At 36.3% G+C, this 24627-nt stretch overlaps 1 protein-coding gene across 1 annotated transcript in view; it reads right to left on the bottom strand.

Moving 5' to 3' along the window:
* Positions 1-23375, bottom strand: part of LOC121738435 (alanine aminotransferase 1-like) — a 33539-nt gene extending 10164 nt beyond the window's left edge. Inside the window, exons 1-3 of the mRNA XM_042130475.1 lie at positions 23070-23375; positions 12372-12461; positions 11071-11165 (exon numbers count right to left, since the gene is read on the bottom strand). Coding sequence (XP_041986409.1) covers positions 11071-11165; positions 12372-12461; positions 23070-23186 — 302 coding nt within the window. The 5' untranslated portion in view covers positions 23187-23375. The remainder of the gene's footprint in view (positions 1-11070; positions 11166-12371; positions 12462-23069) is intronic.
* Between the last annotated feature and the right edge of the window lie 1252 nt (positions 23376-24627).

The following is a 24627-nucleotide window of genomic DNA, read 5'->3' as shown; positions in this document are numbered from 1 at the left end:
GATGAATGTATAAACTTTACTCTATCAGTGGACAGTGAGCTAGGAAGAGCGAATTACTATTGTTCTCACTTGGTTCTCACCACTAGCACTGTTTGCCACTGGGGTTTTAAAGTTACCGCCATCGGGGTAAGGGGTTTTTAAATACTACTTTATTACCAATTTAATTGCTGTTTTTTAGGGTTCCGTAGCCAAATGGCAAAAAAACGGAACCCTTATAGATTCGTCATGTCTGTCCGTCCATATGTCACAGCCACTTTTCTCCGAAACTATAAGAGCTATATTATTATTGAAACTTGGTAAGTAGATATAGTCTGTGAATCGCATTAAGATTTTGATACAAAAATAGAAAAATTATTAAAAATTTTGGGGGTCCCCATAGGTACAACTAAAACAAAAAAAAATCATCTAACGTATGCGTGAGGGGTATCTATGGATAGGTCTTCAAAAATCAAATTGAGGTTTCTCATATCATTTTTTCTAACCTGAATAGTTTGCGAGAGAGACTCTTCCAAAGTGGTAAAATGTGTGTGTCCCCCCCCCCCTAACTTCTAAAGTAGGGGTATGATAATTCTATAAAAAATATATGATGTACATTACTATAAAAACTACCAACGAAAATTGGTTTGAACGAGATCTAGCAAGTAGTTTTGTATACGTCATAACTCACAAATGTTAAACCTTAATTTAACTCTCATAAATCAACTGAAATATAAAAATAAAAATCTTTTAACTTATAGAAATAAAGCTTATTGCTGCTGCGGAACCCTTCATGGGTCCAACTCGCACTTGGCCGTTTTTTTCATGAATTAGATCTATAGATTGACTGAATTGAATGAATGAACGGTTGAATGGAAAGGGCGATGACCGAGCTAGATGACATCCGGGCTCGCTGATTGAGAGCTGATTGCGTTGCCCGCCTAATGCTATTAAGAGGAGGCCACACCGCCCTTTTTTCCATACAAACGTTGTCCCCTGTTTCCTCCCTGGATAATGCTAGTAGAGTTATAATTTTTTTTCCTGAATATGTACGGCCACTAATACAATGTCCCTATGTTTTCTTTTTTTTTCATAATTTAATTATTAAATAAGATATGAACGTTCAAAAACCCAAAAAAATGGCCAGATTTTCCGCTGTGTTCAAACATCCAGAAAACACATTTGGCTAGATTTTACAAAAAAAAAAAAAATAAAGGAACACAGATCAAGCCTTTCTTTAATCTTTAATCAAAAAAGTACTTAAATCGGTTAAGTTTTGGAGAAGGAATCAGGGGACAACGAATCGTTGATTTTCTGCAGTTGTCTCTATCGCCTTCTACGGTATAGGCTTGAGGTAAGGGAGACAGCTAAAGATATCACACGTACTTTTTTTGTCATTTCTCTAGCCCCTGGTGTATCCTCTTAAGCTTGTACGTGCGCTAAGCTAAGCTATGTTATTACTTATTGCCAAGCTAAGCTCCATTTAATTACAATTTAAGTGTCTGTTCAAAATAGTTAATATGAGCTGGAGGTTAGGAGTACTATAATAAATACGATCAGTAAATCATCACCTCAGTTTGAAAACAATGGCGTCATCTTATGTATTAACGGCTTTCCCAACGTATCATACAAGGACAAGATATTGAATAGCGTATAATATGTGTAAATCTATTATTATGATTTAAGAGGTTCGCATAATATGAATGATAATGTTGTATAATATGTATACAGGGTGAAACAAAACTAAGTGATAATACTTTAGGATGTGTATGAGTCCTGTGTATTATAGAACTCTATACACGGGACAATAATATATAAAAGTAGCAGCGCTGAAAGAGCAAACATTTTTTCACTTTTGTATGGGAAAACTCGTGACGCTGGGGCGCTTGCCCATACAAATCACAAACATTTTTTTGTTCTTTCAGCGCTGCAACTTTTACAGTGAACTCTCTACAAGCAATACATACACACCTTAAAGTATTATCACTTTTTTTATGAAATAAGGGGGCAAACGAGCAAACGGGTCACCTGATGGAAAGCAACTTCCGTTCGCGCGGGAACCGTACGTGTTTCCGAGATGTAAAGTGTCCTATGTCCTTTCCCAGGACTCAAGGTATCTCCATACCCAGCAAAATAGGTCCAACGGTTTAGGCGTCAAGCGGTACCTAACAGACAGATAGACAAAACACTTACGCATTTATAATATTAGTATGGATGTATATTTTGCTCATCATTGCAGCGTGTATACTATAATATGATAGTGTATATAGACAATATTATCACATTATTAATATTATAAAGGGAAAGTTTGTGAGTTTATAGTAATACTAGATGTCCCGCGCAGCCTCGCCCGCGTAAATTATGAATTTTACGGAAACCGTACATTTTCCCATAAAAAATAGCTCTTATGTCCCTACTCGCTTCACTTGGTCTACTCTATATCTGTGCCAAATATTGCCATAAAAATTGCTCCAGTAGTTTGTAATTTCTAATATTTCCCCCGTTTTTCCCACATTTTATTATAGCCTATGGTCTTACTCGATAAATGAGGTATCTAACACTGAAATAAGTTTTTAAATCAGACCAGTAGTTCCTGAGATTAACGCGTTTAAGCAAACATACTCTTCAGGTTTATAATATTAGGTAGGTATAGATTTTTTAAATTATCGCTTGATAACCATGGGACGATGCATGGTATAATATGGTAGTGATGATGATGATGATGAATGTACTTGCATAGTAGCATATGCTTTCTGTTCTTAAAACAACGCCTAAACTCCCAAACTTGTATCTATAAAGAATCAGGAGTTCTCTCAGCACCTTCCGAACCACGGTATACCAGGTATGAATTTTTGTCTCGGCAAATGTGCGGGTGAATAATTCAGGCATGTGCCAAGTACCTGATTCAAATTGTATGAGGGAAGAGTCATGACTGTGACATGCAAAGGATAATGATGGATTTAGAAAGCGACGAACGATGGAGCAGGTGTCAATTACGATGGATTTTTGTAAGTTGTTTAGATCGAGTGATTTCAAAGCAGCAATGAGGGTTTTGTGGATGACGCCAGTTGAGGAGATGACGATGGGTATGATTTTTACGGTATCCACATTTGCTTTATTTCGTCTGCGAGAGGTATGTATTTTTGGATTTTTTCATTGTGTTTTTGTTTCAGGTTATTGGTATTCGGCACAGCTATATCTATGAGAGGTGACTTTTTGAGATTTTATTGTTAGGCATTTATCAGGTCTATTACTTAGTATGGTTCGGTCGGTGATTATATCTCGATCCCAATAGAGCTTAGCGGTACTATTTTCCAGGACGTTGCAGGGTTTATATTTGTAATAAGGTGTTATTATTATTATTATTTTTGTGTAAGGTATTCCTTGCTCACGGGCAATTAAGGGCAGGAGAGGTGTCGCTGGACTTTAAACCGATCATTTGCACCCTCAGAGGGTCCCATCACGTCGCCCACTCGCCACTTACGCTTCACATCCTTCCTCCGAGCCGAAGCTCTTGCGATTCCACTCTGACCGGCCGGTTAAGGCAAGGCAGAGGTAGGGCCTGATTCTCCGTCAGTGTTCACTCCGGCCGGCCGGTGTAGGCAAGCCGGAGATGGAGAACAGGGGCTTCCCTGGGAGCACTCGGGTTCGTGGGGTCGCTACCCCCCAACAGCTCGCCACAAGCTGCCCTGCGGGCTTATTATTATTATTATTATATATGCTTAGAATACTTCTCACGAAACCGAAGTCACCACATGTTACCCTGTAAATTTTGAGGAGTTCCTTCGATTACTTATGGATCCTTCATCAGATCACCACTTTTGTAAATATAATACCAAATTAGGATGATACCCTATATACCAAAAGAATTTTTTTGAAAATCGGTTAACAAACGGCAGAGTAATCGTTGAACATAAGAAAACAAACATAACACCTCCCCCATTTCGAAAAATCGGTTAAAATTGTAGCCTATGTGTTATTCTGATGTAAATTTTTGCGTGAAAGAGTAACAAACATCCATACATCCACACATCCATACATCCATACATCCAAACAAACTTTCGCCTTTACAATATTAGTAGGATAGGATGTTTGTTACTTTTTCACGTCTTAACGGCGAGCGATTTAAATACAATTTGTTATGGAGTTAGTTGATACCCTGGATTAACATAATAAGTCCCTTTTCACTGCGGAAAAATATCGCAATTAATTTTCCCTAATAAACCACGGGTAACAAAGCGGGGTACAGCTTGTTCTATCTAATAATGTATATTATTATGTGATTGTATCGCTGTATGTTGTTGTGCGGGGCTCGGTAGCGGCACGACATGCGGTCGTTATCCATCACTCAACTCAACTCATGTACTTCAGTAGAGTCGGCAAAAGAATATGTTAATATGAATTTTGTTTTTAAATGATTTTTTAGGGTTCCGTAGCCAAATGGCAAAAAACGGAACCCTTATAGAGTCGTCACGTCTGTCTGTCTGTCCGTCCGTATGTCACAGCCACTTTTCTCCGAAACTATAAGAGCTATACTATTGAAACTTGGTAAGTAGATGTAGTCTGTAAACCGCATTAAGATTTTGATACAAAAATGGAAAATTATTAAAAATTTTAGGGGTCCCCATAGGTACAACTGAAACAAAAAAAAAATCTAAGCTATGCGTGTGGGGTATATATGAATAGGTCTTAAAAATCATATTGAGGTTTCTAATATCTTTTTTTCTAACCTGAATAGTTTGCGAGAGAGACTCTTCCAAAGTGTTCCTCTTTCTAAAGTAGGGCATGATAATTTAAAAAAAAAATATGACATTACTATAAAAAACTACCAATAAAAATGGTTTTAACGAGAGATATAGCTTGTAGTTTTTTTTTATACGCCATAAATGGTAAACATAAAATTAACTTCCATTAAATCAACTGAAATATAAAAATAAATCAAAAACCTTCAAATTTCATAAAAATAAACCTTCTTGCTGCCGCGGAACCCTTCATGGGCGAGACCAACTCGCACTTCGCCGGTTTTTATGTTTTATTATACGCTTCATAGTATTGTTAACCGACTTAAAAAAGGATGAGACTTCTCAATTCAATCGTCATCGTATACGTAGCTGAATATTATTATATTTTTTAGTTAAGCTAATAAGTAATGTGGTTAAAAATATTCAGGGCATGGCAGAAAAATATAAGGCTTCATCATACTTCGTCGAAGGACTATTATGTGCGTAGATACATCGTCTTATGCAATTATTGCCTTAATAAGAGTAAATTAGAGGGCACGATATTAACGATGTGGACCTTATGTTAAGGTCATCCCCTGAGCAAACGACCGTGACCATACATTAGCCGCGTTGCCGAGATCGCACCAAAATCCTATTTTTTTACTCATCTTAGTTCTAAAAAAAATTCAAACGGCAATGAAACTCTAATGAAATTGTCGATCTATTAGCATGTGTTTCAAATAAACGTAATTTGTAAATACTAGAGAGATACTAAAATATGTATGCTTGAATTTAAATAAATTGGTATTACTTTGGAACCTGATATTATCATGAGTAGGGTAAATGACTAGTACATTGGACAGTATTAGACATTGGACAGAGCATAAAAACACAATATTTATTATGGTTGCTTTAAAAACTGCCTGTTTTTAAAGTAATAGAACGCCTGATTTTTAATAAAAACAGGTAGTTTTTAAAGCAACCTTACTAAATATAGTATTTTTGTGCTCTGTCCAATGACTAGTACTGTCCAATGACTAGTCATGTTCACCCTATAATGAACAAAAATAGGAAATTATTAATACCGGAGAAAGGAATGCTCATATTATGCTGAAGTTTATTGCTGTATTTTTATTATAATGTTGTAGCTTTCAAATTATGAGCTAATAATACTCTAAAAACTGTAAATTACGGCATCACCGAGCGTCTTAAGGATTAAAAAATATCGGCCAAGTGCGATTTGGACTCTCGCACGAAGGGTTCCTTACCATTATAGAGCAAAAATAGTAAAAAAAGTGTTTTTTTTTATAAGAGCCGCCCCTTACTTATACTTATTTTATTAAAATTTTATTCTTAATTATTAAAATATAAATACAGCTGAGTGTTTTGTGTACATTTCAAGTGCCTACCTTGCCATCATTGATACCGAGCACAAAACGTTTGAAAGATCACGTTTTTTGTATGGGAGCCCTCTTAAATATTTAATTTATTTTGTTTTTAGTATTTGTTGTTATAGCGATAGCAGAATTACATAATCTGTGAAAATTTCAACTCTCTATCTATTACCGTTCTTGAGTTACAGCCTGGAGACAGACGGACAGACGGATAGATATCGAAGTCTCAGTAGGGTCCCGTTTTTACCCTTTGGGTACGGAACCCTAATAAAAAAATGTGAGACATTTGCTGACACTACCAGGAAAACAGATTGCGCAAGGAGTTCTCCCCGCTAGAACTGTATTGGAATTGAAAATACTTGTTGTGAATCAATAAATGCAATAATAATTGTTGTTTCATTTAGTATATTTTAGTCTCAGTTTAACCTAATTCATACCGCGTGGAGTTAATCCCCCAATTTGTAAATATTATTGTAATCCGTCCCGCTCAAATTACAAGTTGAACGTGTGTAATGACTAATGACAGTTTTACAGTACTTTAGTTCCCAATGAATCGTTGAAATTAAGCTTGATCATTAGTACATCTGTGTTTGAACTTGCTTTGTAATTACTTAATTAGTAATTATTACTCTCTTACAAAAAATATTCACGCAGAGTATATACTCTGCGTGAATATTTTTTAAACCTAGGGCTAGACAAAGACGAGCAGACTTTGTGTAAGTAGTTATATAACTACTTACACAAAGTCTGCTCGTCTTTGTCTAGCCCTAGGTTCCCAAACTTATTTTGTCTAAGATGATGAGAAAAGATTATGTTTTAGCGCCCCCATTCTTTCAATTTAAAATGCATCCAGATAAATCACCCCCCAAGCCTCTACACAACGCCCCCATTTTGTTTCTGGGTCCCACACCGGCCCCCTTTAGACCTTCAGCGCACACAAGGGGGCGTTATCGCCCACTTTGAGAAAGGCTGGTCTAGCGTATTGTATAACGTCATAATATTATGACAGAAAAAACAGTGAATATAAAGTGCTCCCTAGACGGTACTCCCTAGACTGGTCTATTAGTAATTCAGCATGAAATGCATCTAGGTGACAGTATTAATTGGAGCATAATATGCCGAACGTTAAACGACCATGCATGCTATAATATTGTTCAATATAATAGTGTTTTTATATGTAACTTCGTTCAATCCATATAATATAAATTATAAACTATTGAGAATATTTAAAATTTAGTATTTTTTGTTTAGTAAATAATATTATTATTATCCTCTTAAATTATCCTCCTGAATTATCATTCTGCATGATGAAAAATGAGCGTTCATCATGCAGCATGTAATTCACGTAAATGAATGGTCATGCTGAATTACCGTGAACGGGGTACTTAACAAGCTAATTTTTTGTGAGTAGCTACATTTTGATAAGATTAACAATATTTTTATTTTCGAAAAATCTTGAAAGTGGTAGCTAACAGAGATAGAAAGGATTCCATACTTTGACTTGATGATCCTAAAATATGGATTGTTTTATTTGTAGGACAAGGTTACTCTTAAATTACATAACTATTAACCTATCAATATACAAAAAATTAGCTTGTTAGGGTAGCGTAGTCATCCAAGTTTAGTCGATGAAATGTTGTTCTATGATGACTATCAATCAATACAACAAACGATCATGCGTGCATGGCAGCACGTAACGCATATAATAGTTATAATATTATGCCTTTGTGCTTGGACACTAAAGCGTATAGTTATAAATTATAACCTATAACCTAAATTAACCCATTTTGATAAAGCTATTTTAATAACGTAACCATTAACGCGTGAATTATCGCATTCGAGCTCATTATCCAATATCCATCAGGATTGCTCCCGAAATGGAATCGAAGCACCTGGAATCTTCGTCTACGAACTACACCTGTGTCATAGACGAGGTCTGTCGAGGCGAAACGTGTCTACACTTAAACTGTCCCATTTCGCAATATAATATTTTTCAAGAACTACATTTTCTTTGCTTGCTTAATTTACTGACATACGCGCACACACAAATACTCGACAGCGATTCTATCCAGCCATATTGCACTGTGCACATCTGTGTTGGAAATGCGTTTCCATTTATCCTAGGTCGGAAAAATATGAAATTACTTATATACTTCGTAGTACGTAGTAATTAACTAATCACTCCGTATTTATTATTCTGAGTTTTTGGGGCAATTTAATTTTCACCACTAATTGGTCCATCATTTTATAATATAACTTTTTTCTGTATGTTTTATTGACAAATAAAACGTACGCGATAGCCTATCCTTAGTTGTGAAATTATCACAAACTATTTCGTAATCTGTGCCTTCGGGACTGGTTCGGGTTATCTATTATTATCGGGGCACAGTTTACACGAAATAGATTTAAGTTGTCTGGGAGACGGAGACGGGAGGAGACTATGGATTGAAGGCGGATTTAGATAAATTATTAGATACTTCACCAATTAATTTATTATGGTCGTTCTGGTTTAATGAAACAAAAAAATCATGAAAATTGACTGTCATTAATCTTATTGAAAAGATATTTTGTTTCCAAAATTTCATTTTGTGCAGAGTAGTTAACACGTTTTTAATTCCCACTTTTCAGGAAAATTGACGTTTATTTTACTTTGTGGTGGTGTTGATTTTAATTGACGTTTATTTTACTTTGTGTGGGGTGGGGCAGCTGACCCTGCTCCTTCCTGGGTATGCCCATGCACAAGGAGTAAGTAAAAACTTAAAAGATAGAGTAAAGGAACACAACAAAGTTTCAGATGAAAATGAATCCGCCCCTGGTAGTTGTGATGACGCACCAAGGCGCGAGACGAATGATAGAGAGCGTTACGCAGCGATTTTCTTGTAATTCCATCCGCCCTAGCGCCCTACTGCTAAAAGCGTCCTGCCACCATAGCATCCTGTCGCCCTAAAGCGAGCGCCCCGACGCCCTAGCGCCCTGCCGCCCTAGCGCTCTAACGCCCTATCACCACGCCGCCTTAGCTATCTGCCACCCTAGCGCCGACGCCCTGAGGGCGCCATATGGCACACGTCTTTATAAACAGATCGAGAAATATCATAACGACTATCGAACACGATATCTCACGGAATATTACAACTGATTGTTGTATAACGAGATATTATAATAAAAATAATATTTCATGTAGATACTATATTCTGCAGTTTACGAGTACCTTCATTTATGAGAATTGTAAAAGAAAAATTCATAATAAAGAAGAATAAAGACGAAATGAGTGGATGAAGTGGGTAACTAACATTTAACGACATCAAAGCAATTACTCGATTTTTTCTCATAATATTAATGACTAGCGGTCCGCCCCGGCTTCGCACGGGTGGACATTGATTTTTAAATAATTTTTTTTCAATCTTTATTTCTTAGTCATTCAAAACGTAATGAATTAATGAAGCACTATAATGTTATCCCATCAAAGAAGCGGCACCCGGCTGTCACATAACTATTATATTATAAATCTATTGTGTCTGCGATTCCCATGATCGAGGTAATAATAATCAATATTTACGTGGACTCTCCGGGCGAGCACACCCGCGCGGCGCGCCTTGACGACGCCCAATTCGCAACGTGCAGCAGAAATCGTAATATTTTAATTTCGCCATAACATTAAAACCAAACGTCCAATTTTAATCATTCACAGACCAAATATTATCTACATTAACTGTACTTAGTAATGAAATAATTTATTTTGATAAGAATTAATGCCATGAGGAAAATAAAGGCATTTAAATGTAGTCCAAAAACATTTCAAGATTTTTTAATAAAAAAATGATTATTGTGCCTTGTTGAGTGAGGCACAATAATCATTTTTTTATTAAAAAATCTTGAAATGTATAGTGTGTCGCGGACTTTTTTGTAGATATTTAAAAGATCTACAATTACTTAGAACATTTTATGGTTCTATCTTTTATAGTTTAGGCAGTGTACGCGAAAAAAGTAACATTTCTGGTTGATTTTTTACACCTTGCGTCCGAAAATCTCAAATATCTTACGTAACCCTATTTTTTCCAAAATAAAATTTAGCCTATGTTCAGCAAAATTAATGTAGAATTCCAATGGTAAAAGAATCTTTCAAATCGGTCCAGTAGTTTCGGAGCCTATTTGAGACAAACAAACAATCAAATCTTTCCTCTTTATAATAGTAGTGTAGAAGACGTATTTCTGTTAAATTATACAACAATTATACAACTTATATATATTTTGGATTTCTATTTATGCATTCGAGGAAATTATAAGGCAGAATAACTCACTTACTTTGAAGAATTAGCCATTTTGTTAAAGAAGAATTCAAACACTTGTCGGTAAACGGTTAAATGAATATAAAAGCCGTTTTATGGAGCAGCGCCGACAGTGCAAATACAACAATGGCGGGGTTTTCACAGGCTAGGCGACGTAAAATCAAAATTAAATTAAGGCCGGGCTCAAACAAATGTTTGTAATGGATAAAATTAGAGCGGCAATATTGACCAACAAATACTCGATAAAATCAACATGGCCGCCGTAACTCCGTTACCCACGCCGACCCGCACCGAGATGAAGCCGTAACCGTAAACTTACCTCCGCCGTTAACGTCACTGTTACTGTCCCGAGGGCCCGAGTGCCCTAATACCAAAATACCCAAGTGCCCAGTGCCCGAGTGCCCAACACTCAGACGTTATGAGCCAAAATCTGGAATTATTGGGATAAAAATATGAGGATTTTCGCACTAACAGATTTGAGGTTCTTAGCCCTGGGGTAATTAACATCGCAATGATTAATCGGCTATCAAGGGGTTGGAAGGAACCTATTAAAAGCGTAAATAAATAAAGACAGCAGTCCGGCCCGTGAGAAGTCTTATGATTTGTAATTTAAGCTACGATTTATAAAGAACCTTAAAGTACTTGACGACATTTTAGAGGGATGGGGAGGTAGTTATAGTAGTCAGTACTCACGTGCAATCGTCAAGTATCTCTTTAACTCGTTCTTTGACGTCATCAGGTATATCCGGACACGACATCAGCGCCGGACACGCCGCTACAGCCAGCACCTGTCAAAAGAGGACATTTAAACTTCTCTATACCAGGGGTCACCAAATGGCGGACCGCGGTCCGCGTCCGGACCGCCGACCCATTATATGCGGACCAATCATTGTCGAAGATGAACTTCGTTAGAAAAAATTCCTTTCTCGACTTACTGACAAAACATCTCCAATATCAATAGCTTGCACCAATTTTGGCTACAAAAATTGTCACCTTTCTCATTGATATTAAAAATGTATTATAAATAAATAGCGTTGTAATTTCCATAATTACCTTTATTTTATAAAAAAAATTCAAATATGTGGACCGCGAAGGTCATTTCATTTCTTAAAACGGACCCCGGGCGAAACTAATTGGTGACCCTTGCTCTATACTAATTAAAGGGGAAAAGTTTGTATTGAATAGGCTCTGTAAGTACTGGGCCAATTTTGAATTGAACGTGGCATACCAGGGAGGATTAGTCATTAGATATGAGATAGAAATTTTTTATCGCGGAAAAGAATACTGTTCTTACTTTGTACTTCTATAATAATACAAAACCACAAAAACTTTAAGCATAAAGTTGTATGAGGTATAAAATCGGCAAAGGATCTAAGAAGATGGTAATTAGGCGCTATTGAGCAGAGCGGGGACCGCGCCAATTGTCAGCAGATCCGGCCTTGTCGACTGTCGTCCGCGAGCCACAAAGGAGTCCATTCGTATTGTACTATCGCAAACGACTAAGGTATTATCTTAAAGGTACAATTCTATTCAGATTTTATTTGTTCGAGTTTGGTTTAGATCTTCCTATAAGATATTAGTTTACATTCAATTTGACTAATGAAGATGTTTAGGAATTACTACACAAGGTCTGCTTGTCTCTCTCTTGCACATTGGAAAAGACAACAAATTATTCATTGCTTATTTATTTTATTAAATTATGGGCATGTTTCACCACTTCCTGATAAGTGCCGAATAGGCTATTCACCACTTAACCCATCAAGCCCCATAAGCTCACCGTTGAGCGAGATACAATAGATTAACAATAGATTTCTAAGAATTCACGATCAAAGAATTAATTAACAGATCAAGTATGGAGAATCTATCAAAATTCACAATTTGTGAATAGCCTGTTTGGCACTATATCAGAAAGTGGTTTAAACAGGCCCTAAGTATTCTTTTAGACGTGTATGTATATTGTTGGTCTCTTTCGTTATCGTATCGCTATCTCTAACCTGTCTGACGAACGTGAAGGGTTTCTGCCCCAGCGCGTGACAGTCGCCGATGTTGGCGCGGATCACACGAGAGAACGGCTTCTCGGCTCCCTGAAATAAAATACAACGTTAAAGCTTACGAAAAGGAAAATCAAAAGGTGCACTTTCTAATATTTCTCCGGGCTCTGCTATTGTCTTCTCAGTAACTTCCGGTTACCATTGTTAGATAATAATTATGATAAAGTAATAATAATTAAGATTGAAACAAAATCCAAAGTCTATAGTGGCTGGTCGTTATGACCTCTTCTATATTACATGTACAAAAAAACTTTCGCAGTAATAATATACACTTTTCATGCACTTTTTCCACTTTTATTAATAACAATTATGTTTTACACGACCGGTTTCGATAAAATCATCATCAGGTGTAGTGCAGGTAATTTTAAATTTTTAAATAATTGGTAAACAAAAATAGGGTTGTCAGCGTCATGAAAATTTTTCTACCATTTAGTACAATTTTCTACCAAAAACAATACTTTTCTACCAAAAAAACAAATAAAATTTTAAATGTAAAACCGTTGTTGATTTATTTAATGTAATTATTGTTTTTTAATTTAATGATTTTCTGACCAATTTTATATTTATGTTGCTATTTAAGTACAACTCCTATTTTAGTCATTAATTTATCAATATCAAAGGTTTATATGAAAAGGTTTTACATTTAAAATTTTATTTGTTTTTTTGGTAGAAAAGTATTGTTTTTGGTAGAAAATTGTACTAAATGGTAGAAAATTTTTCATGACGCTGACAACCCTATTTTTGTTTACCAATTATTTAAAAATTTAAAATTACCTGCACTACACCTGATGATGATTTTATCGAAACCGGTCGTGTAAAACATAATTGTTATTAATAAAAGTGGAAAAAGTGCATGAAAAGTGTATATTATTACTGTGAAACATGAATTTCCACCAAGAAGTTACGGTACATTCAATATCATATAGAAAAACTTTCGGCTTACATTATATTGTCACTCTACTGGTACAACAGAAACTTTTAGAGTTTTTGTAAACACCACCGCCAACGGGCTGGGGGTGTCATCAAAAAGAACCATTTGAAGGGTCTGTTTCAACACTTCCTTATAAGTCCCGGATAGGCTATCCTCAACTCATCTGACATACTCCATACTCTATCTGCCAGACAAGTTGTGGATAACCTATCCCGGACTTATGAGGAAGTGGTGAAATAGCTTTTAATATTGTAAACTGGGACCATCGTCTCATTTTGCCGGTTTTCGGAGATGGTCGTCGAACATTATGTCATTAGTTTATCTAGCCGTAGCCAGTAGGTCCGTTTATAATAAAATACCAGGGCTCAGGGGCACATAACTCTGGCAGAGTTGGGAGCAAACAAGTTGAAGCGAGTTGAGCAAACACGGGTCTCGCCCTAGTTAATTATATGGGCGGATACTTGAGCACTTAACTGGGGTCTGGGGTTCAACCACAATAAACTGAACGAACCAGTAGGCCGACTTAGCAGTAGGAGACTAGCGCAAACGTTCGTTTTTCTTCTCTCCAACGCGCTGGCTTTTACTCGAAACGTACTACCCGTTCGCGCTAAGTTTGCCACTGTCAACTGTCACGCGTTTACCGTTCTCTCACTCACTCACATTCACTTGCAGAACCGTCACTCGGTCGGTGAGAGAACGTTAAACGCGTGACAGTTGACAGCGGCAAGCTCAGCGCAAACGGGAAGAACGTGCGGAAAAAGCGAACGTATGCGTCAGTAAATGTATTTTCCACTGATTCCAAGCATTCGGGTTTCCGTTTTCCGTCTGCCGCGCGATGTGACTGCTCAGTCGTTATATTATACACGCGGATCCGCGCCAATTTGTCAGTTTGTTTGAAGTCGGCCTACTGTTTCATTATATTTTATCTACTATGGTTGAACTTTAACAAGCCGCATCATAACAGGTAATATGAACATCAGCTCTAACTAGCAGTTTAATTCTGCAGTTACGCTATCATTACACTGCAGTGCTTCAATACTGTTGCTAATATTCCAAATTGTTTAAATTTTCGACCGATCGCATAAGATAAGTGCCAAAATTTCCTATTAATAGAATTATTGGAGACTGGAATTAATTTATCTCAACTTTTTGATAATTTTATATTATATCTATGGACGATTCACACTACATGCTAAGTAACTGAGGTACCAGACAACGGAAACTTATAAATTAATACTTTTATGCTATGATACACATATTTAATACACATCCATGACCTAGGAACATTGAAAACTTTTAATTCCGTCGGCGGTATTCGAACCCGCGACCCCCGGCTAGCTACCACGCGCTCAGCCTGTGAGCTACAGAGGTCGTCGAATTTAATATATTTTAATAGTCATTTTTTCTAAATAAAGTAAACTCTCAAAAATTACCTAAACAACTCCGCCTCCGCATTCAACGAAAAATTAAAAGCATATTCATTTCTCTCAAAAGCCTAATATTATGTATCTCCTATGGCCTGAACTAAACTAGCTTTTCCTTTAAATATGCGCAAGTTTGTACAAATAATGTAGACCTCAGTCACATTGTGAGGATATTACACAAACCTAATTCCTTACATCCCTCGACAATGGACAATGCGAGGAAAAATACGAGCAAGTCAGAATTTGTGTCGCGCTTTTGTAACGTCGGCCACCGTAACGTGACCCCCTCAGGACGAACCGGATGCGAGCTACGCGGGTCCATGTTACACTGGTGTTCATTAGCATACTAACTATTCTAACCTTACGTATTACCTTTCTACATAACGGTAATTCTAATTTCTAGGACATCACAACTGGATTAGTACATAATTTAATAGTTTTGCAAATATTATGCGAAAATGTGTCTGTCTGTCTCTCTGTCTACCTCTTCACACCCAAACCGCGGAACCGATCTTGCTGGGGGTAAAGATACTTACTACTTAGTCCCGGGAAAAGACATAGGAATAATTATAGGGTACAAAGATATCTTTTACTGGAAAAATTCCGCGCGATAAACGGATTTTGGCGCAACGCAGTTGCGTGCGTCCTCTAGGAATGAATAAAGGCCTCTTTAGTTCTAGTCCTGAAGCTATATTATCTGTTAAACAAATCTTCTTAAATCTTCTTCATCTTAAAACTTATTTTATATAAAGCTCGAGACAAAGTAATCACACTTTATTGAAAAACTTCTTGATTATAAAATATTGTTGTTTAATTTAGTATCCAATTTAAAGTTTATAGCCCGAGGCGCGACGTGACGGGGACAGCGTGACAACGACGCGTGACGTGACGTAGCACGTCGCACGTAGTCCGTCACTTTGCCTCGCAGCGTGACGTAGCAGGACAAAGCGATGTAACGTGACATCGCTATAGAAATGACACGATGACGTCGACGATTGGGGGACTCGTGAACACACGGTCAGCGTGATATTGAGATGACGTGACATACGACGCGAACTTAAGGCTTCACGTCGCCGAGTCGCCGTCACGTCTGTTTGTCTGATTGTCTGTTTGTGTATATGTATGTCCGGTATAAACTCAGAAAGTACTGGATGGATTTACTTATTCTATATATTATACATACATAGGCTATATATTATTACGATATCGCCTAGGGTGGGGGGAGGGGCTCAAGTTTTAATATTTTTAGTTTTTTGCGCATTTCGCTAAAATGGTGCGTTGTAGAGAAAAAAAGTTCGGTACATAATGAAAGCTCATAAAATTTTCTACAAATTTTTCCTTCACACTTTGTATCTATCTCCACTCCTTGCCTTGCTATGAGCTTTTATCTATCTTATCTATACAGATTTCGAGTGCCGTTTGATTTATATGCAGCGAGCTTTGGCGCCGGTCGTTTCTTCATAAACCCCCCCCGCTCCATTAAATTTTCTTTAAACAAAACGATGTCGCGTAGACGTATTTCTCCTTTTTTAAGAACAAAGTTAAAAACTACACTAAACATACGGTTTTCGAGTGTAATCTGATTTGGAGGGGCTGCGCATCCCCAAACCCCCCCCCCCCCCCCCATCCACCATGGATCTGGTACTTATAACGAAATGGTGTCGTGGCGTTTGTATTGCGTCTTATTTCTCCTTTTTGTCATCTATCTATACATATAATAAAATCGTAAGAGACTCAATTCTGTACATTGAATATTTTTGAAAAATAATACTTGGGACGTGATCTACTATGCTGACGCGGACGAAGTCGCGGGCACCAGGTAGTATATATATAAAACTCAAAGGTGACTGACTGACATGGTGATCTATCAACGCACAGCCCAAGCCACTGGACCGATCGGGCTAAAATTTGGCATGCAGGTAGATATTATGACGTAGACATCCGCTAAGAAAGGATTTTGATAAATTCCAACCCCAAGGGGTTTAAATAGGGGATGAAAATTTGTATATAATAATACTTCTTAACGCGAGCAAAGCCGCGGGCAAAAGCTCGTATAATATAAGCAGCGCACAATCCTGAATCGCGCACGTGCGCTCTCTATCTTTGTATGATAGTTGTATGTTCTGAAAGTGAAGTGACATCTCGCTTGGTCGGAAGATTTTCGTTTCATGCTGACTGTTGAGCATATTTATTATACGTGGGAGAGCCATGCTTCGGCACGAATGGGCCGGCTCGACCGGATAAATACCACGTTCTCACAGAAAACCGGCGTGAAACAGCGCTTGCGCTGTGTTTCGCCGAGTGAGTGAGTTTACCGGAGGCCCAATCCCCTAACCCCTACCCTATTCTGTTCCCTACCCTCAACTATTCCCTTCCCCTCCCTTCCCTACCCTCCCCTATTACCCTATTCCCTCTTAAAAGGCCGGCAACGCACTTGCAGCTCTTCTGATGTTGCGAGTGTCCATGGGCGACGGAAGTTGCTTTCCATCAGGTGACCCGTTTGCTCGTTTGCCCCCTTATTTCATAAAAAAAAAAAAACTATAACGTTTATGGCAAACATCGGTTGTTGAATCAGCTAGTATTTAATATATTGTGCTATAAGCTATCAAGTTTAGTGTAAATATGTTATATTATGTTGTTGTGTACAAGGTCCTTCCGCAGACATAATGTATGGGGCATCTCATGAAAAACACAATAAACGTGTAATATACGGCCGCGAGTGTCGTCTAATGCCGGCCTAACACGCCTCATAACTCACCACTTTACTGCCTTCAGTCGTGTACACATAGTAGAAGATGCGAACTTAAATCGACCGTCTCCGAGCTGATGATAGAATGAAAAATATATATAATATAATCCTGGACAGACTCTTTAAAATTATTTTTTATAAAATGATTTACAAAAAACACCCTATGTTATTGCATCAATTTATATAGTGTTGCTGGTAAGGAGTCATATCTAGAAAGTATTAATATATTGGCAAACTTAAGGAAAGTGTTTTGTTAAAAAATATATATATTTAAATATGAAACAATATTATAATATTCCAAATTTTTCATTCTATTATTGTCAGTTCGGTGTAGGTCGATCTAAGTTCGGATCTTAGACCAACACAGCACACAATATTGTCAATGGTGCTCCCACAATGCCGTTAGAAAATATTGGTAAACATTTTCTAACATAAAAACATTTACTAATAAAATATTATGTTCTCAATTGTTACATTTTGTTAGGAACTGTTACATGTTATAAGTGCTCCTTCACTAATAGAAAATGTTCCCTAATGTTCACTAACATTTTATAAAATTTAAATCTGGTATTGGCTCACCGTATATTTATAAACAAAAGGTAACACAATATGTTTTATTTTGTTATAATTTGTTGACTTACGTTTACTAAACATTTTCTAACACGAAAACATTTTAACATTTTTTAACTTTTGTGATTAAATATTTGCTAACAAAATATGTTTACTAACGTTACTAAACACTTTCTAACGGCAGTGTGGGAGCACTATAAGATGACCTAACAATATTAGGATATTATATAATATTATTGTGTACCAGCATGACGCCCTCAACTGGGGTTGGGCCAAAATTCTTTTATCACGAGTAACTGTACATTTTTCCGAGATAATTGTAAGTCCCGGGGACTTTATCTACCAAAATCGGTACAGTGGCTTAATCGTGAAGTTGCAACAGACAGACAGACACATTTTCGCACATTTATAATTCATTAGTCTAAATTAGGACTCTGCTTTTAGTTATGGGACAACAAATATTTAATGATGATATTGTATTACGCTGTTGTAAAATAATCACTTTTAGCATCTACTATAATAGCTATAAAAATGTTGAGTAGACAATCAATATTATTTCGTGACCAAATCGCATAGTCATCACTTCTTATATAAGTATTATTTTCTAATTTCGTTCCTTTCTGATATCCTGCTCTAAGCCACACAATTGCCCTTTAGAGCTGGCGGTCATGGGGTCCTAGTAGGCGGAGGTCCCCCCTCCCCCACACTCCCTCGTCTCCACTCTCCAGCCACATACCAGGGCAGCAGCCAGACCGCGGTATTATCGATGGGCCATAAAGCCCCATTAGATGGGCCAAAGTGCCGGCTAATGTCTTTTGTTACGATTCTATTACACAGGACTTTTTGAATAGGCCTCAATTTTTCCATCTATATTATGGGCATTTGCTTTTATAATTCAGTTGAATCAATATTTAAATTTATTTTTATGAAAACAAAAACTACTAATGGTGGAAACTATGTAATTCGGTCAGGTTATGTCAAATCCAGACCAAAAAACCTAATAACGTCTACTTCGAATCAATTTATCTGAAAGCGAGGTACATAGTTATTAAAATGTTATCAGCCTATGTGCCTGTAGTTACTTAAATAATAAATAATAATACATAATATAATGTATCTAGTAAGAATGTAAGCAATATAAAAATAATCAATTCAATAATGTTGTTACTTGTTTCTGAACTCACAGCTGCATACAGTTTGTTGTCAAAGTTATATTGGAATTGAAATTATGAAATCCATTATTATATAGAACTAATATTAAAATATAGAACTAATATCGCCGAGGTGTGTTACGTGTGGAGTTCACACTTCCGGCGGACAGTTAAACTAACTGTAGTTAGCTGCTAACTGTCAACTAACTTGTATAATTAGCTCCCGACCTATTGTCTGTCTAATTTTCTACGATTCGAAACCCGAAATAATTACTACACTGATACTCGAGCATCATTGTTTTGGACCAAAATTAATTTGGTAGAAGGTGTAGTTAATTAATTAGCTGTAGACTACAGCATGCAGTACATATTATATAGTACACAAATAATAATATTATATAACTAGCTGTCCCGGTGAACTTCGTGTCACTTTAAAACCTTCCCTGGACTTCTACGAATATTTTAAGACTAAAATTAGCCCAATCCGTTCAGCCGTTTTCGAGTTTTAGCGTTACTAACACAATTGAAAATCCATTTATATATATATATATATATATATATATATATATATATATATATATATATATATATATATATATATATATATATATATATAAATGGATTTTCATATAGCATATAGCAAGGATTAACACATAGCAAGAACTACTTGGATTAACACATAGCAAGAACTACTTTTTGCCGCGCACAAGAACAATTATCTTTCCCTCTGATATTTTTAAGCCAGCGAGCAGAATAGAATGTGGTTTTATGAAAAATTACAAACTTGTTTGCTTTTGCACATGTATTTGCCCATTACGTTTAAGCGGGGTGTAAAATTTGGCATCGTGTAGCAGGTACTTTACCGGTGTGTGATACAGCAGGTAGCGCCCATCAACACGACTCCGTGATCGGGAACCGCTAATTGTGATCGTGTGATAGGGCCGCGTCTTGTCCGTGCAAACGAGACACTGACGGTCTTACTACAAATGATTTAAACACCTGTTGAACAGTTAATTAGAGAAAAAGTCAGTAAATGGTCTCAAAACAACTGTTCAATAGATGTTTAAATATTTTGTGATAAGACCGTGAGAGTTTGTGCAGATAAATGACATTGGCAGATAAAACAAAACCAAAAATAAAGTTGTAACTTAATTTTCTAGCATATGAGATAAGGACACCAACTTTGTGCACTGTGTTTCACCACTGACCTGTTTCACCACTTCCTAATAAAGTGCCGAATAGGCTATCCACAACTTATTTGACAGATTCTCCGTACTCTCTCTGTTAAGTATCTGGCACTTATCAGGAAGTGGTGAAACAGCCCCTTAGTATTTTTAAAGGATTTTCAACTCACCAGTAAGGCAATAGTTCTCTTTCTTTGACCCTTGTAAGCTCGTTTGCAACATGCCTTGTACGAATACAAGTAAGATTCGTTGCCTCTGTACCTACTCAGTAGACAGGTGTTATCTCGGCGTAGAAATTACCCAATTTTGTTAAAGTTTATACTTACTGTAGCGGTTGCGTGGATGAGAGGGATTATAGTGACTAAACCTAAGATTCTTAATCATTTTTACGTATAAGTACTTATTTTATCATTCTAAAAAGTAAAATACAAAGTGGGGACTGGGGATTAGTCACTTTTTATCTATTAATAAATTTCACACCGTCTTTTTAAATAGCAGAAAACGAACATTATATTACTTGTATTTATTGTGTCCCCTCAAAATATTATAGACTAAGAACTATCCTATAAGTTGAGAATGAAGTTGCTTTAATTATTATAGTGGAATGGTAAAAATTAAGAACAGTTTAAAATTCGGGTAACTATGACCATGCAGTTTTCGTTCCTATTTTCTACCAGGCAGACGATTCAAGTCGGATTGACGAATCGGGCTTCAGCAATTAAAAAGTTAGATACGAAACGTAAATCGTAATAATATATGAGTGCCGACCGTAACCCTAAACTATTTCATTACCTAATGTTTGTGCTCCCCTCGCATGAAACAACGAAACTCGAAAGGTTTTGACGGTGGTGATATAAAATTCACGACTCTATTAAGTTCAGACTATTTAATAATGTTATAATTGAATTCTTTATTCGAATATAACCGCTGTTTTAGGTGCGTTTTGTTTTATGTTTTTAAATAAAATATTATGATAGGTATATTAAACTGATAATTTAGCTCCTAATTAGTAATTACTGTATGTATACTAACATATGCATGGACAACACTATTCAGCTTTATCGTTTTGACTCTAGGTTAAAATAAATTATTTTAACCTTAAACTTATGAGACATAAACCTTAGATTTAAAAGACATAAATTATTACTATTTCAAGGATTTATCGCTGTATATTTCTACTACTCGCACACGAAAATCTCCCTTGTTTCTCTCTATCCTACGACCGGACTTTAGTAAAATATCCACAATGACTCTACCACGAAGCTACTACATTTATTAATCCGTAGAAACATAATAACTCGGCACTTTTCCTTCAATTAGTGGTACAGCTTAAGCCGTTTAAGCTGCGGCGGGGATTATACCCTGGACGTCCCCCACAATACCTCGTCCTGTAGGGGGTGGGGAGACAATACCTCGTCCTGCGGGGGGATAGGCCGGGTAGTGGGCGAGCTATGAGCCGACACTATGTAGTTTGCGAGTATTACAAACTTATGATGATAATGATGAATGATGATACTAGGAAAACATGATATCAATGAAAATATGTGCTAATTTTAATAAAATATATTATTTCGTTGAAAAGAAGTGCAAGCAAGATATTAATATCTTGCTTGCACTTCTTTTCAACTTATTTTTCAACTTTTCAACTTATTTTAAAATTATTTTATCAGTAATTGACTGTAAAAGACATTAGGTATATTTTGAAGAGCTTAGAGCTAACAGAACACAAATGACAACAATATGGCCTTTAAAAACCCAAAATAAAGTTGTTAATTGCGTCTTTAATTTTTCACAGTTAATGATTTTCAAAACCAATAGACTGCCTAAAACGAAAAGTTTCCTGCAATCCTGGTAGTGAACTAGCGAAAATGAAAACATCTAACTAGCGGCAGTCTAAAACGCTCTCCTTCAAAAACACGCTGTAGTCGACTGCTCAGTAGTGCGACAAAATTCCCGTCTTAAAATGAAAAATCAAGTTATTTTCGAGCGATGAAAATATCTAGAAAGCAAACTGTTAATTAGTTTTTAAAAAACGAAATATTCAGCTTCTTTTACTATTATTTTTGCAACATTATAGTTTATACCCGTGACCAGTCCCACTAGATTTTCGAGATGAAAGTCTATGTGTTTGATCCATAGCTCTACGACCATGTAAAATTTATTAAAATATGTTCAGTAGCTTTAAACTACAAGAAATGCCTTTATTTTGTTATACATTTTACTATTCATCCAACAATGGATTGCTCGCAAGTTGCAACTGATGTAGGTAACTTAATGAGGTCTATTAAAAGCTACCGCACATATTTTTACAACGTTTTGATAGTTACTATTACTAATGACGGTCCTGGTTATTAAGACGTGAATTAAATATTATTATCATAAACTTACAGTATATTATAAGTCTATGCATATTATGGTGTTACCTCTCTCATTCTTCTTTTAAGAGTAAACGAGAAAAAGCTTGATATTTCGACAACACATTGAAAATAGGAGGCAATATCCTAATCTATTAATAAAAGATTTAGACCCGACCATAAAGTTAATATACCTAGCGGAATAGAGCAACAATCTCGAGCTTTCAAAATACTACTTATACTACTTAAAGATTATCTAATAATATAATATTTCCTACCTTCTGTATCTCCCGTTCTATCTGAGCCGCTCTAGCAACAATGGGTCCGCGCACCGCGTACTGGATGTTCAGTAATTTCTGGTTCACGTTGCTTTCTGTCAGGCACTTCTGTTTCATCTTGCTAGCTGGATGTTGTAGAAGATTCACTAGGATCACAGAACTTCGGAAGATCTCACAAAAGTACTTCACTGGAGGGCTCGATAAAAGTAGGTTATTTTTTGTGTCACAAAGCTACCAGGCTTCGATATTTTGAATATTAGAATAGTAATCGATTTTACAAAGCCTGTTACACTATAACCGATGCACTAGCGCATTGTCTGCGAAATGCTCTTGTATTTATGTTATATGCTAACTTATATTGTGTGTCGGGCCTTCCCGGCGTTTTCCTCGTCTTGTGACCTGAGTGCTAAGATGTTAGTGTCTACAGTGAAAAGATCCCCGCGAAAAAGGTTAAATATTTGGTTATGAGATCATAATTGATAAATTTTGTTATAACCACAATTATCAACAATTATTATTTAAAACAAGATGACGCCCCCAACTCCTCTGCGGGTTGCGCGGACTAAATTCTTTTGTCGCGTGGGAATTGTTCATTTTTCCGGAATAAGAAGTGTCCTACGATCTTTCTCGGGACTCAAAGTACCTACCAAATTTTAGAAAAAACGGCTTAGCTGTTTGAGCGTGAAAAGGTAACAGATAGACAGACACACTTTCGTATTATAAATAATAAAATATTAATAAAGAGTGCTAATGAAATTAAAACAAATAAGTCAACTTAAAATTTTGCTACTGTCCATTAACGATGGTTTTCATCGAACTTCTACTAACTAACAACTATCAACATAATGAAAGACACTCATTTTCTTGCACTGTTTCCACTAGGTAATATACTTAATTCACTTTAATTAATTTTAATTTAAGTACTTATATCCTACTTATATCAAAAATTAAACGACCTATTTCGACAAAGTCAAGGGTGTAAGTTGATTTAAATTAATAAATATTTTTAAAATATATGTTAGAGTTGCCAGCTTAATGGAATTCTTTACAATTTGGTACAATATTTTTTCTTCCAAGTGAGACTATTTCTATTAACGTCCACAATTAATACCTACTTTCCACAACTAATAGGTACTCCAAAATTCATTTATGACACGGAAACGACACATTTTTCCGGGATAAAACGTATCAGAATATTATCTCCTTTTCCGGGACTCAAGGTTCATACCAAATTTCAGCAAAATCGGTTCGCGGTTTGGGCGTAAAGAGGGAACAAACGAACAGAGAGACAGACATTAGACACACACTTTTAGATATTTTATAATAGATAAATACCTGAAAAACTGAGTTTTTACCATTGTGTTATTTCAAGGCATTAGGCAAATAATGCACATTTCATCGTGAGCGTTATAGTGTGGTTCTCATATAACGCTTAACCGAACGATTAATAACTGAACACAGAAATCTACATTTAACGAGCCTTCAATAGTAGAAGCTTAAAAATCAGCATGCGCTTTATCCCTTTTTCATGGGAATTAGAATCGTGTTACCTACTCTG

Source organism: Aricia agestis, chromosome Z, assembly GCF_905147365.1.
Source record: "Aricia agestis chromosome Z, ilAriAges1.1, whole genome shotgun sequence".
Lineage (NCBI taxonomy): Eukaryota > Metazoa > Arthropoda > Insecta > Lepidoptera > Lycaenidae > Aricia > Aricia agestis.
The sequence above is the reverse complement of the archived record's forward strand: the minus strand, read 5'-3'. Positions and strand labels throughout refer to the sequence as shown.